This window comes from Ambystoma mexicanum, chromosome 2p (genome assembly GCF_040938575.1).
Source record: "Ambystoma mexicanum isolate Mex_15411 chromosome 2p, UKY_AmexF1_1, whole genome shotgun sequence".
Lineage (NCBI taxonomy): Eukaryota > Metazoa > Chordata > Amphibia > Caudata > Ambystomatidae > Ambystoma > Ambystoma mexicanum.
Window position 1 is genome coordinate 763,968,936 of NC_090923.1, and position 15,260 is coordinate 763,984,195.

General features: G+C 42.7%; 1 protein-coding gene across 2 annotated transcripts in view; it reads right to left on the bottom strand.

Annotated features, from left to right (window-relative positions):
- Positions 1 to 200: 200 nt before the first annotated feature.
- The window catches only part of AXL (AXL receptor tyrosine kinase), a 357,115-nt gene continuing 342,055 nt past the window's right edge, over positions 201 to 15,260 (bottom strand). For both annotated transcript variants that reach the window (XM_069644414.1, XM_069644413.1), the window contains exons 19-20: positions 12,851 to 12,987; positions 201 to 5,986 (exon numbers count right to left, since the gene is read on the bottom strand). In XM_069644414.1, coding sequence (XP_069500515.1) covers positions 5,593 to 5,986; positions 12,851 to 12,987 — 531 coding nt within the window. In that variant the 3' untranslated portion in view covers positions 201 to 5,592. The remainder of the gene's footprint in view (positions 5,987 to 12,850; positions 12,988 to 15,260) is intronic.

The following is a 15,260-nucleotide window of genomic DNA, read 5'->3' on the forward strand; positions in this document are numbered from 1 at the left end:
GGATTCTAGAGGAAGAAAGAGGAAAGAGGAATCTATAAAGAGCAATATGAAATAAAAGGGGTAGGGAAAGAGACACAAAAGAGAAGAGTGTAGACAAGGAGAGAGACATACGAAAGAGAAACTGAGATACTGACATCAAAGGCTATAGAATAGAAAGGAAAAGGGAATAATGATGATTTTGTTTCAATAAACAGGAACGATTCTTTTTATGTAAAAAAAAGGCTGGGTTTATTGAAATGAGTAAGCATTTTCCTCACAGAGTTTGGTCTTCACCCTGAGAAGGGCACAGATGCATACACATACAACTTTTCTTTCATATACATGGTAGTAAAAATATATACACATTGATAGAAAAATTAATAATTCTCTAACACAATTATAATCTCTGTACACAAGGTGATTGTGTTTGCTCTCGAAGGCACTTGGCAGGGTTAGCTGGTTGTGTGATATCATCACTCTGATCCCATTTTCTGCTGAGGAAAGTTTGGTAGTGACAAGGTGATTACAAATGGTGATAGATCAAAAACGTTAGATGACTCCCCTACCTATTACACACCCTCAAGCTTTCTGGCTCCTGCATTCGCCGATTATACCAGAGACTACATGTCCCAGCACGCATCAATGTGGAAGTGTACAAAAACTCGTAAGAATCTATTGCTGATTCTAACTTACTTAGAAGATGCCAGACTGTCAATTACGTGCCTTCTGTTAAAAAAATGGATTACAGAAAATTATGATTTGATTAGTCAAACAGGGTCATGTAAGCATTCTGGGAAATCATTTAATCTATAGAGTGCTCATTTTTACAAAAATGTACCGTATAAACTATTTAAACTATGTTCCAATGCATGCATAACGTGATGTTAAGACATGTTGCAGATGTGTTCTACAGAAAAAGAACCAACTATTTTAATGTCTATGGCACTTGGAACCTACAATGAAATTATTGTACTCATGGTATTTAATGCCTTGGAGCATATGTAGTAAATTGCAGAAGAATAAGCTCGAGAGGAAAAGGGCAGATGTAGCATCAGTGGGGTTAAGTGGTAAGTCAATAACAGGGTAGCAGACGTGGAAATAAAAGTAGGACTATATTGAATGGCAAAGGCCCTTCCTGAATAGACAGTGCTGATCTACTCTTGGTGGCCATTTTGTTTTCAGTGCAAGCTAAAGTTTTCAAGAAGACCAGGCACTGTTAATATAAACAGGAGTGAAATCGTGTTTTTTTTTCTTTCTAATTGTTTAACACCATGTCTGCAAAACAACATGTTTATCAAAAGGACATCATTTTGCTTTCTCAAGTAATTAAATTCAGTACAACATTCTGAACAAAGAAAATCATCCACAAATACTGCGATCATATTAGAAGTGTCATACTCATCAGTGATATCGTGTGAAACTAATTCCAAAAAAGGCACTCCTTGCTTCTTATCCACACCTGCACATTCTTCCTGACAGTTTGTGGATCCAGCAGTGGTGATCTGCATGCCCAGCAACACTGCTGAGAGATATGATCACAGCAGCCATGTAGGCACCAGGTGAAAGGCGCCCATTAATTAGCAGTGCAGAGTGCAGAATCATTTCTCTTGTAGCAATGTCATTTGTATGGCACGATGGGTTCGTTGAGAAATTGAAATGCTTCAGAGTAGGCCACCGGGCTACGATTGCTCTTGCACAAGTGCAAACTAAACTGCATCAGCTCCTTTGCATCAAAGAAGAATGCCTTTTACACATGGTCTAGTGGTAAAATGGGTGGCATCAACTCCTAATGGCCTAACGTCTAATCGTGACTCCATCACTTAAACAAAACAATGTGATCTTGTGCATTTCACCAGATGTCCCTGCAACTCCGTTCCATTCCCTCACATGCCAAAACTGGGAGGTGAAGCGGACTAACCCCCTGTTTTAATCACTACAGCAAAAACTGGTCATTTATAAAGGGCAGTGATGCAATCAGGGCGGTCCAGATTAAATGTGAATAAGAACAATGTAATAATATGACACTGAAGCGACAAAATCACTAACAAAACAAAGAGACACAGAAAGAATTGGAATCGATTCAACTTACAGGAACCTCCAGCAATGTGCCAGCTGTGTGTGGAGAGCCCTGGGTTTTTGTACCGTTCTAACAAATGATATATAGATGATAATATCTTGAAAAACAAGAAAGAGGTTTTATCCCTTTACAAGCAGTACACAGATTTCATGGAGAATAAAACAACAAGAAAAAGCAGATGCGGGAGGGGCGGGACTTCCCCGTGTGGCGGTTTCAAATCCAAGTGTCATGGCATGCAGCAGGCGCATATAGTGCAAACATTGAATGTGTGATTCTGCAGCTAATGCAGTCCTTAAGGTTGGCACTGAATGTCGGTTTTGCTTTTGGAAGAAGGTGTTGTCAATAGGTAGCAAGACTGTGCTCTTCGGTCCAACCATGTAGTAAGTTCCTTTAGCAGTCAGAATGTTGGCTTGCATTCTTGTTTTTGGCAGTATCTCCCCGGCAGGTGTTGTGACCTAGAAAGTGCAGAGCTTGTGATCGTACTTTTTAATTTATCAGCATTAAGTGATACAATAATTCACTTCTCGCATTCAGCAAATGAAGGCTCTCGATATGTTCCCTTTACTTGCTCTATGCAGGCCAGTGCTCGAAATATAAAACGACATATTCGGAGAACCGCTGTCGATTGGTAGAGTGTATCATTGGAAATGAAGGTTGTGCTATGGGCGGAGTTATGGCAGGCAGAATATATATATATATATATATATATATATATATATATATATATATATATATATATATATATATATATATATATATAATATATATATATACATATTTTTTTTAAATTTATTTTGGGCACTCACTATTTCATAATAAACTATCACATTGTCGGGAAGAGTTTTATGAAGCTTCTAAGCCTTGCAACAATAGATGTTTTTTTGTTGTCCAAGGCATACTTCATTTTTCAATTTCAGAAGGATGAAAAGCTGAGTCGGTCCTGCCTCGCTGTATTTCTTTTGGCAGTGGAGACCTGCTGTCCTCCTTTTAACTGCATATGTTCTGACCACTCACCTGCTGTCCTCCTTTTAACTGCATATGTTCTGACCACTCACTTCAGGAACCCCCTCTTCCTGCCTCTCCCATGGCCCTGAATACATTCATCTGCAGTCAGTGATGAGGATGATGTGGTCTGGGCCTGCCACAAGGGTCAACACATGGCAGCCCTTGACCCTAATGTTGATGGGTCTGGGAGCCCTTGTTCCTCACCATGAGTGCTGCAGTTCACCAGGGGAGGCACACTACCTCTGCACAGATACTGAGTCACTGTCCAACTCCCCCTCCTCGCAAAGGAAGCGGCCAGAGACCCGTATGACAGACAGTAGAGTATTCTGGATATATTGTGGCCCTATTCATGCACGGACGATGATGGGAATCACAACTTTGCTCAGATCATGAGAGAAGAGGTTTGAGCATGTCTACAACAAGGTTCTGTCTAACCGGTTCACAAGCTACTGGTTAAAATGGGAAGAGGAGGCAAAGGGGAGGCAGCCAGAAGAAGGAGGGCTTTCACTGAAAACGATTAACACAAAAGAGACAACCCAGCTGCATGTCTTCGCCTTTCTTAGCAAGCTTGCATGTTGTTTACTGTAAGCTCTGCATCATTTTGCCATTGAGGCTGGGGTATGTGGTGCCACTGTTTGGTAATGGATGCAAGGGTCTTCATCTCTAGTTCACCAGCTATGGCTTGTACCAGCTCCATGGAGATCAATCAGAATTCACTAGAATAAGGTAATTGGCCAGTGACCACTGTTCAATAACTTGGTAGTCTCAGCTGCGTTCTCTATGGCTTCCATAAAAAATCATCAATGCAATTGCTATTAATTAGAGCCCTTTATGTACTGGAATTAGCATGAATTCTAAATCTCCCTCTTCTTGGGGGTTCTAATGAACAGAGGAGGGCAATGTCGGTCGGTCGTATTCAAGACTCCCTTCAGCAAATGTTATGTGTCCACCCTCCACCCCCAACAAGCTGGAACAGCACAATCTTTCTATTAAAAAGTCACTGTAATCCCTTTTTGAAGAGCCTAATCCTCCACCTCCCCGTCCCTCCTTACCCTGCAGCCATCATTCTGGCAACCTTAGGGAGGAGGGACACCAGAGTTTGAAGACCACTGATGCGGGAAACATGTGCACTGATGTCCAGGACTTCATAGTCTATACACCCCATATCATCCTCCATCCAACTCCCAACACATACATAAGTAACTGGATCCAGCTTGCAGAAGAGACTACAAAATGCAGCCCATCACTCCTCAAAAAAACAGCTTTGAGGGACAGTTTTTGCACCACATTTGTAGAGGCAGCCGTCTTACTTTTGGTGGAAAGTTTCAACATTGTCTGACTGCAAAAATCAAAGTTATTTACAAAACAACAATCTTCCTCAAAATATATGTATGCAATTTAAGGCACACCCTGAAACATTTCCCATTCCTTTTCCGAGGTGACTCTGAAATGGCGGATGAATGATGCCCTTCCTAGTCTACTTGGCAAGACAGAGGGACTTCATTCCCAATAAGTGCTATCGCCGGTCAAAGCATTCATATTTCACTGCAGAAAACGAGTCTCTTCCAAAGTGTCTATATCTCTGTGTGGATCACTGGTCTCAAAGCAATTGACGAGTATGATGGTCATACAAACATCGTATCCAACTTAAGCAGAAAGTATGGCTGAGAGCCATGTTGCAATGGCTTTTCGGTGCCATTTTGTTCAGAAATCCTGTCACAGTCATGGCGTCTGTGAAGAAACACGTACCAAAAATCAGCAATGGAATAATATCCCGAATGGAAATGCTGTTAGATCCATCAGTTGCATTCTCACCTTGACATTTAAGAAAGTGTTCCTGTGTACTTGGAAAATTGTTCATGCTACAAATGTGTGCATAACAGCATCGTTTTCAGTTTTTTTCAAGTTGAACATTTCATTGCAACCAACATCTTCCAGCTACGAGAACAGCGGAGCAGTTGGTGGGAATTTAAAGCAGTCAATAAGCCAATCTCTGCGGGACTTCCTGAAATCTCATGTTTCCAAAAGAGGAAATGTCGCGTGGGGCGCAATGCCGCACAAAGGTATCTCCAATAGAGGGTGAGCCTATGCTGCTAGGGCTTATCAACATATCAGACTTTTTTGTTCCCTTGCCAACAACCTGAAATGCGTACCTCTGAAAATGTTCTCTTATTAAAACCTCTGCATTTCTGAGTATAAAAAAGAACAATTAAGGATACATGCTCCAAGCACTGGGAATTGGTAAAAATACCCCCACAGAATTTGAAAAATATCTTCATGTACTGAAGGAGAGTGCCTTCAAAAAGGCACTTTTTTTAAAATAATAGGCATTTTGTTTGGAAAGTGGGGTCACAAGCCAGATTTCTTTCTTGAATTTTTCATTTTGAAATATTTTCTTTTGGTTTTGCTGTTTATTTGTTTACTTTTTGTGTCTTGACAACAGCAAAGGGGTGGAACCGGCTTTGCTGCTATCCTTTCCACTGTCTGTAGCGTTAACGTAAGATTTCAGAGCATGTCCATAGCTTGATGTGTCACTGCTTTAAGCCCCGGAACAACACTTCATCAAATGTGCCTTCATCAGGGTACGGCAAGGTATTCTCCACAAACTGTGTTTCACCCAAGAGGCGGGTGGACTCATGTGGCGGGCAGAGGACGTAGCGGTTCACACCCTCAGGACAGTGCACCTCTGCTGTGACTGCACTGCCCTTAAGACAGGGCTCCTCCAGTTCTGAGCCTCCCACTGCTCCCGGCTCTAGATCCACCTCAGAAGGCTTGTGAATCTCCTCCATGTTGACGTACAGAATCTCTTCCGGATCTTCCACAGGAGGTAGATTCTTCAGGATCTTCTGGAGCTCCCAGTGTACAACCTCAAACGATGGGCGCTCCTTGGAATTCAGCATCCAGCAGCTGCACATCAGCTCATACCTGCAACAAAGAGAGCACATTGTGTAAAACCTCCTGTGACATAGCCAAAACCGCCACAGAGCACGCGTCATAAACTCCCGCATAGGGTCAAATGTAAACATGAATGGGAACTCCCTGAATGAAAGCTTAAGACCAGCACACGTTCATTTGATTGAATTGATGAGAAGTTACTCAATTTTTAAACCAAGCCAAACACAGCAGTAACCAACAGAGATCATGTAAGTGAACAGTCTATGTGAACACATATCACAAGAGGATTAGGACGTTTTTGTGACTAGGACGTAATTTTTGTCTTGGACAATCTTCAGGGGGCTCAACAAGTAGAAAACTCAGGATCGATGAAGACAATAGGCAACATCAGTAGGGTAGCCAGGTAGCAGTCACTACTCCTATTTTCCTGTTTGAAATCTCTGTGGGCAGCTTTGAAAACCCGGTTATTTACAAATCTGACCACTGATCTATGTAGCTTTTGTTTAAGCAGATGATGTGCCTGTTGTCAATCTCCATTTGTTTCCAGCAAAGATATTCTGAAGCCCAGAGAACTAATAGAGGTTGGGAACAAAGGCCAGCTTCTATTATTCAAATTGCAAGCCAGATAAAATGCATCACTTTCCTTTAAATCAAAACACCTTGTCACTGGCAACAGCTTATAAAAGGGTGTTATGGTGTATGTTATGTCAAACGTTCTTATAACGTGCACTGTTGCCACCTGCATGGTTTCTTGGCGCTCTGACGGATCTGTAAATTAAGGGGGCGGGGGTACGTTTGCAGGACTGAGTTGGAGAAAAGAGCAAGAGAGCTGTGAGGTGCTGTTGGCAGCTTCAGTCCTGTCTACAGCGTTCGCTGAGGGTAGGTGTGTTTTTTGGTTGGTAGCCCCCATGTGCTGTTGGGCGAGGCTATGTGTGGTTTGTTTTGTTGTGGTGTAGTGAGGTGCGCGCAGTTTGTTGTGCTGTGGAGGTATGATTGTGTTTAGTTCAGAGTTTGAGTGGTGTATCCAGAAGGATGAGTTTTTTTAGTAGGGTTGGTTTGGGGCCGGAGAGGATGCATAGGCCCCTCCAGACTGCAAAGTTATGTCAAGATTTGTAAAAAAATAATAGTTGTAAAACAGAAAAAATAATTTCCAAAGTTGCCACCTACTTCCAATTCATTTTCCCATTGACAAAAAGGTACATTTTTGCCGGACCACACAATCCAAACCGCTGGACGGATTTGGACCATGTCTGAAAAAGCTTGGGAACAAAGCATTAAAAGAGCCATTTTTGTGGTTTGGGGTTATTCCTTGAAGTAGTTTTTTTAAAATATTTGAATGCAAAGGGGGTGCCCCTTCACAAAAATAGATAGCTTCGGGTAAATTACCAAAACCGGGTTATTTTTAGAAATGAAATGGCCACCATCTTTTTTTTTCTCTCAATGCAAAAATGAAAAGCAGGAAAAATGCCATTTGCATGTCAAATTAATTGCAAATGTCATTAGTCTAGAGGTGGGGGGTTGCTAGAGGTCTTCAAGTGAAATTGGGAGTTGGATGGGGTCTAGGGACTGAGTTTGCAACACAAAGCCTTTCTGTAACCTCAGCTATAACCTCAAATAGCCAACATCTCAAAGTAAACAGCATCACAGAAACAGCGTGTGTTGTGGTGGAAAAGGGAGAGGGCAGGGGTGGTTAGGATGCCATCTGTGGACTGGGGGGAGCTGGCACAGATGATGGGGTACTTGGTGAGGGTCTGGGGGGGGCAAGAATATTTTCCTTCCACCCATTTTTCAGATATTTCGGCTATAATAAACTTCAGATAACCGTGGCTATCTGTAGTTCATATATAAAATGACTTCAGATAGTCGAGGTTACCTGTAGTTCTCTACCTGCAGCAATATTAAAAAAAAGGATAAATAAACGTATATTTTGACAGGTACAGTGACGTTGGGGGTGAAAAATCACTGAACATGGCACAATAGGTATCCGGGACTCCCATCAAGACAGCAATCAGGACTGACCGGCTAGCACCCTCAGGCCATGTCGACTAACAAATGAGCACTTGGAGCAATGTGGCCTGAGGGGGCAGGCACCTTCCTACCTTTGAAGATAAGCAGGGTCGGTCCATGGTCGGACCCGGTCGGTCCCGATTACCACGTGGATGGGAGACAGTCCACAGTTCCGAATGCTGTGTGTTTTCTTAATTTTAAATATCTCATAAAACACTAAGAAACAACACAGCATGCACATATTTCTTTTTTTTTTAAACATACTAATCTCAGTCATTGAAAGTATTGCAATTAGAGACCATTCTTTTGCTGAATTGCATTCCGGTAGCTATAGTTTCACAGCCAAGATGGGGGGAATAATGCCAGACTTGTACACTCTTTGCCTTACATAGTTCGATAATGATTTTGTTTACCAGGGAATATTTTACGACAGATTGCTGGGTTTAAAAGGTGAGCACCTTTTATACGTTGCCAGCATATTTATTGGAACATTTCCTCTCTTGGGTTATTTTTCTGGCGTTCATTACTTTTTTAAAAAGTTCAATGCCTTTTTGCCTTGCGCACTTTCTTGTAAGGGACACTGTTTTTTTTTTTATATTCACTGGATCACAGGATATTTCTGAGAAGCCAAAGACTGCACAATTTGAGAGCTGATTTGGTTTGAAAAATGCTATGTGTAAAATAGTAAAATAACATTGCCCCATAGACACATTTGAGCTAATTTGCATACATTCAATGCACTGGCCATCTGGCTCTGAAGTAGAGGTGAACATCCAGTGAAGGCTACTGGGTGGTGATGTGCTGTGTGTGTGTGACATGGCTAAAGTAACTCATTTTGTTTTCACATTTCAGGTGGAAAGTTTTTTTTCAAGCCTTTTCAACACACCATAGCTTTTCTGGTGCATATTTTATACACATTTTTAATTTATATTTGAAGCAGCCATCCACAAAGGAAATTAGAAGAATTATATTTTTACAGAGCGAGAAATACATGTTTATTTTTAATGCACCTTACCCTGGCTAGAAATATTAAGCCAATTGAAGGATATGAGGTGTACATTTCCATTTGGTGATAGTGAAAACTTGGAATCACCCGACTCTCGGATTATTGGGGCTTGCACAGATACATTTTCCCAGGAGTAGTCATTGGGAAACACTTTAGCTTTGTCATGGTTCAAGTACTCACCATATCTTACTGTGGCAGTGAGCATGAAACTTCAGGGACTAGTTATGACCTATTTATTTTTTGCCTAGCTCTAATAATGCTGGGGCAAGATTACAAGTGCAAAATTGCACGGTATTCAAAGTTTGCCCTAGTTTTAAAAACACTGGGACATATTAGAAAACCATTGCACCATGACAAGTGCAGTCTGGTGTCTTATAAGAGCAAGTGAAAAAATGATCAATGATCCATAAAACCTCCAGGCCAACTCTGTCGCCAGCTCACTGAAGGCTCTAAACTCCAGGCAACATATCAGTGAAACCACACATAACAAAAGGCTGCTCACTCGACTGGATTACCAGCCTCAACTGCCAGATCACCATAGAATCGAATCCACCGTGTCCATGGTCTGATCACCACACCATTGCCTTTAACATCCATCACCCTAAGTCCTCAAAGACAACCACCCCCACCCTACTCCTCCCCCTAACACTAATCTCACTCAAGCTCAGTAAATATAACATCCTGCTGCTGTTGGACATACCCAAACTAGAACCTAACTAACTAGGAGACCCCAGGCTTTTAGCAGAAATCTACACAGCTATCTTAACATCAAAGCCAAATGAAAAGCTAAACCCATTTGACACCTGAAGTCATGGTTCAGCTTGGACCTTGAAGACCTTTGTAACAAAAAACGACTAGCAGAATACAGCTGGAAAACGAATCCTTCAATCCCCATCAAAATGGAATTTAACAAAGCTTCTAAAATCTATAAACAAGCCATTATCTCTGCGCAATCCACCTCCTTCAACACAAGAATAGCCAACGCAAAATAAGACTCCAGAGAAATCTTCACTAGTCTCAGAGAGCTTGAAACCCCCATGACCCCACACCCCTCCATCAGCAAGGATGAAGCCTGGTGCTCCAACATCCAATTAGCCATGCTCAACAGAATTGACACACTCCGCAATAAAATCCAAGTCAATCTAGCCACCTTACAACCCCAACCTCAGTCCACTACCGCCTCCACTTCCCCCACCTTCCCACAGTTTTGCTTTAAAACTGTCACACAAAGCCTGAAGTCCTATGCATCCTAAAATGCCTGAAACCATCCAAGTTCCAAGGAGATGTATGCTCAGCACCCATCATCAAGGACTGCCCCGAAGCCCTCCCACCACTCCTCACTACAATCATCAATGCCTCCTTTGCCACAGGCATTGTGCCCTCTAGCCTCAAGGAAGCCTAGGCCCTCCTGCTACTAAAAAAAACCCTCCCTAGACCCAACAGCTCCCAACAACACCAGACCAATCACCACTATCCCATTCTTATTGAAAATCATCGATAGTGCAGAACATCTTCAAATCCATCACTACCTAGAAACAAACAACATCCTGGAAATGCGCCAGCCCAGATTCCGCCTAGGTCATCAAACCGAATCTGCGTTACTGGACTTAAAAAATAAGATGGACAAGATCAGAGACAAGAGGAAGCCTCGCTTCTCCTCCTCCTTGACCCATCAGCTGTGTTCGACCTGGTCAACCACAAAATTCTTTGCTACCACCTCTCCACCTCAGCCAACTTCTCCTTTGAAGCCACAGCTTGGATTGCCTCCTTTCTAGAGGGGAGAGTCATGAGAGTGTTTGCTGACAATGCTAACAGCCCCAACCCCAATCCCTTGCAGAGTGCCACATGAATCCTGCATATCCTCCACACTCTACAATATCTTCACCAGACCCCTATTTGACTTTATCGACTCCATCGGCATATCCTACACCAACTATGCGGATGACATACAAATTCTTCTCCCTCTCTCTAGCAAATATGAGGATGGCTCCAATATGCTTGATGCTGCCTACACAACCATCCAGACCTGGATGGCAACCACTCACCTGTGCCTCAACGAGGACAAAACATCTTGCTGGTAGGGCCTCCCACAACACTTAACAAGCGCAACTCCCACTACTCTGCATTTAAAATTGACGGCACACAAATCCCCATCTCCAGCTCAGTGAAGACACTAGGCGTCCACCTCGATGCTACTCTCTCACGGACATACCAAGTCAATGTCATCGCCTCCTCTGCCACCTACACATCTAAATTGACTAATGCCTTCAAACCCTATCTATCCCAGGACAGCTGCCTAACCATTGCACATGCCATCATTGGCTCCAGGCTTGACTACAGCAAAACCCTATTTTCTGGAACCTCATCCCAAAACATACAAAAGTTCCAAACCATCCAGAATAATGCCCTCCGAGCAGCACTCAACATCCCTAAATGGGATTACATCTCTGCTGCCAGAAGAGCGGTCCACTGGCTGCCCATACGCAAACGGATAATTTAAAAAACCCTGCCCATCACAAGTGTGTATCTAACACCGCACCACCGTACTTATCCCAGAAAATCACAAAAGTGCACTCATCAAGACCCACCAGGACTCCTTATGCACATCGACTCTGTCTACCCAAAGTGATGCAAGCCAGAGGCTCTACTTTCACCTCCATCACCACCAAACATTGGAACGCACTTCCACCCTCCCGTAGAGAGGAACCTATTACTGCATATTCCGGAGAGCCCTCAAAACTTTGTTGTTTGCCTAGATCCGACTCCACTGTAATGTATCGTTTTGTTGTCTATCGGCTTCTATTACCATGTAACCGTCTATGCTGCAAGTAACAGGTTGTAACAGCACCTCAATGCCTACGGGTTGCTAAATGTAATAATAAACAAATAAATCAAAATTGACTTAGTGCAAAAAAGATACACTTTCACTGCATTTGTGAACTAGGGCAAAGTTTGGTTCATGGGAGAGAGATGCAGAAAATAGGCTAATGTATTTGTCCCTGATGAGAGAAGAGGTCGATATTTCAATTATTATTTGGGATCAAATGTAACATGCAAATATATAGCTCTTTTGCACAATCTTCCCATGACCATCATTTACACACAAAGATTTTTATGTTATGTCTTATCACATTGATAATGCCCTAGGATGGCAACATGAGACCGATGATTAACAAACTGTGGAAAGCAGATCATATGAAATCATGACATGTACAGTCCAGTGGCTGTCACTCCACAACCCCATGTTTTGCGTCAACCATTGCAACTGTGGGCATTTAGCTGAAAACATATCTATTAAGATAGTTCCCTTCTGCAGAGCTCTCAGTTTCCCATGGCCATGCATGAGAAGGTCATGTCTGTTTTTTTTTTTAATATTGAGACTTGTAGTTTACCTACATTTAAAAGGCAAATAAAAAGCTACAAGTCCCAGATTTCAATGGGAAAAACACAGGACTGCATGGACTTCTCAAGCATGGCCACAGGAAACTTGGGAGTTCTGATTCTGACGAGCCAAGACTCAGTATACTACGTCTAACAGCCTCACTGGAATGGCTTTGGGAATTCACATGTGTATTGTTCAAGCGCAAAGGCGGGATAACATAAATAAACCCTATTCCCCCATTTCATGTAGGTATTGTTTGGAGCGATATAATAGATCATGAGATAGTCATACAACCTGCAGCTCTCCAGCTACTTTTGTACTATGACTCCCATCATTCTCCTCCATTGACTATGGTGACTAAGCCTGATGGGAGTTGTAGTCTAAAACATCTGCCAAGCCAAAGGATGCAGACCCCTGCAATAGGGGGTGTTTTTTACACTGGCATAGTGTGAATAAGAGAAAAGAAATATGCAGAAAGAGTGCCCCAAAATAAACATACAGTCCATCCAAGCAGTCTGGGGGCTGCTTCAGTCGGTTTCCTTGACGCAGATAGTCGTAGATCTCGCTGTTCTCCACCCCAGGATACGGCGTCTGCCCACGGGTTGCAATCTCCCACATTGTAACCCCAAATGACCACTGGAAACAAGAGAGAAAGAAAGTTGGTGTTAAATCCATAGAGTGGTGCACGTCTAGCAATTATTCTTAACACATGTTTTCAAGGGGGTTCTCTCAGGCTTCAGTTCCCCAACTCTCTCCTCCATTCACAGTCGGCTCCTGGTGGCTGGGTTATATTTCTGCTAACATTTCGTCATGCTATCCACTCCCTTTGACCCCCTTTCCTTATCCAGAAATTCACCCACCGAACTGCAGGCAAACTCGTTTGCGCCTCCATTCCTTATCCAGAAATTCACCCACTGAACTCCAGGCAAACTCGTTTGCGCCTCCTGTTCTTTATTAGTTTGCAAAGCCTCTAGGACATAGCCATGTAGGGCTTCTGTGTTGTAGCCACCCCTCAACAGAACCCTTTCCCTCTAAATGTCTGGAGCATTCAGGGCCACCTGACGTTCCACACGACTGGCAAAAGCCACCTTTCGTCCCTCTGAACGCCTGTTCATTGACAAACAGCTGAGCCGTTCAATCAAAGAGGTGAATGGGCTTCTAACACTGTGACGGTGAACAATTCAGTCTTGGAGAACATGGAAAAAGAAAGGCTGTGTAACCCAGCGCCATAAAATTGAGCAATCCTTTCCTTGAGATATAAGGCTGTGTAACCCTGCACGGAATCACTGAGCCCTCCATTTCTAAAGATATATGGTTTGTGGAACCCTCTGCGGACTCAACGAGCCATTCAAGTGTAGATTAAAAAGGATTGGTAAGGCTGTGCCGGAATACTGAGGGCCCGATTCTCATGTGGGTGTTAAGTACTGAAAAGATACTTAAGACCTATTCTGAAGGTGGCCCATTCTTCCGGAGTCAGTATGAATGCACCACTTTCGGAATATATGTGGCATTTGCTAGTACGGGTGGGAAACCAACCTAGTGACCGAAACATTTGTTACCTGCCATTTAAGACGGGTATTCTTGTGGCACTCCTCCTCTTTTAAATGTGCGCTAAAGTGGCGCACATATACAGTACCATTTTGATGCCAGTATTGTCGCGGAGTGCTACAGGAAGCCAGTCGCAGTGCAGGTGGGTGGCGAAACATTAGTGTTTGGGGGGGGTGAGGTGGGGGGACACTGGTTCCATTGAACCCTGTCTCTCACCTGCATACTAACACTACCTTTGTGCTGTATCTTAGCTTAAAATGTGTTTTAAAGTGCAGTGCATGAGGTAGTGCTAGTATGCAGGTGAGAGACAGGGTTCAATGCGCTTGTAAATGTAACCAATATCCTTACATTTGCAAATATTAACTGCTACTTTGCATGTTGAATATGAAGGGTTCTCGGCAGCACTTTTGTAAAATAACGATTATATCGTTATTTAAGGAAAGGGCTGCCGAGATTTTTCCATTGCGCCCTTTGTACCCAAAAACAGGCGCAGGTCAGTCTGTGCACTGTCGTGCACTACGAGAACGCCCCGGCCCACTTGAGAATAGTGGTGGAGCCTGGGCGTCCTTTGGCTCACTGATTCGTGCTCTTTAGCATGCTCACTGCGCCAACTTCCGAATCTGGCCCTGCTCATCTATTCCTAGGTATGCCCAAACACCAGCTACCTGCTCTTGCGACAGGTCTGTGCTTTAAACAATAACATTAAATTAGAAAAATATGTAATCTTTTCTGTAATTGCTTATCCAGCCATACCTACAAGTGAGAAACTTCCTCCCACAGCGATGGCATATACATTCACCTTGCAATGTCTGGATATGCATGAGGTGTGTTTAAAACTGAAGTTACAGATTTTACTTTTGAAACTATAGCGAACCTTAAAGATTTGAAATTAATTACCAGCTGGTGTCTGGATTGCAGAGCTCCCTCGGTTCGCAAACACGTTTCCCATATAATAAAAGCTACATCAAATTATATACATTTTACATATAATAACCGTTTGACTGCAGAATTGCCCTTTAGGAAAAGACAAATTACACAGGCTGAGTGGTGTTTCTTAAGCTACACGTGAACTTTAACATTATTATTAATCTTGCAGGGCCATCTATCGGTCACAATACAGTGAATTTACCAGATCACATCTCGACAATAAGAAATTTGACAGTTAACTTTCTTTACATTTGTAGTTTTCAGTTCCAGGCTCAGGTTTTGAAATGCCATTTAGTAAATTTAGTCGACTAATAAAATGAAACAAACCAAACAAAAAGTTATTGACTCCCACAAGTGGAAATACCAAACGACAATTTATCTCAAGATAACTCGCGGGGGCTTCCATATCCTTGTGCTCTTATGTTAACACTCTG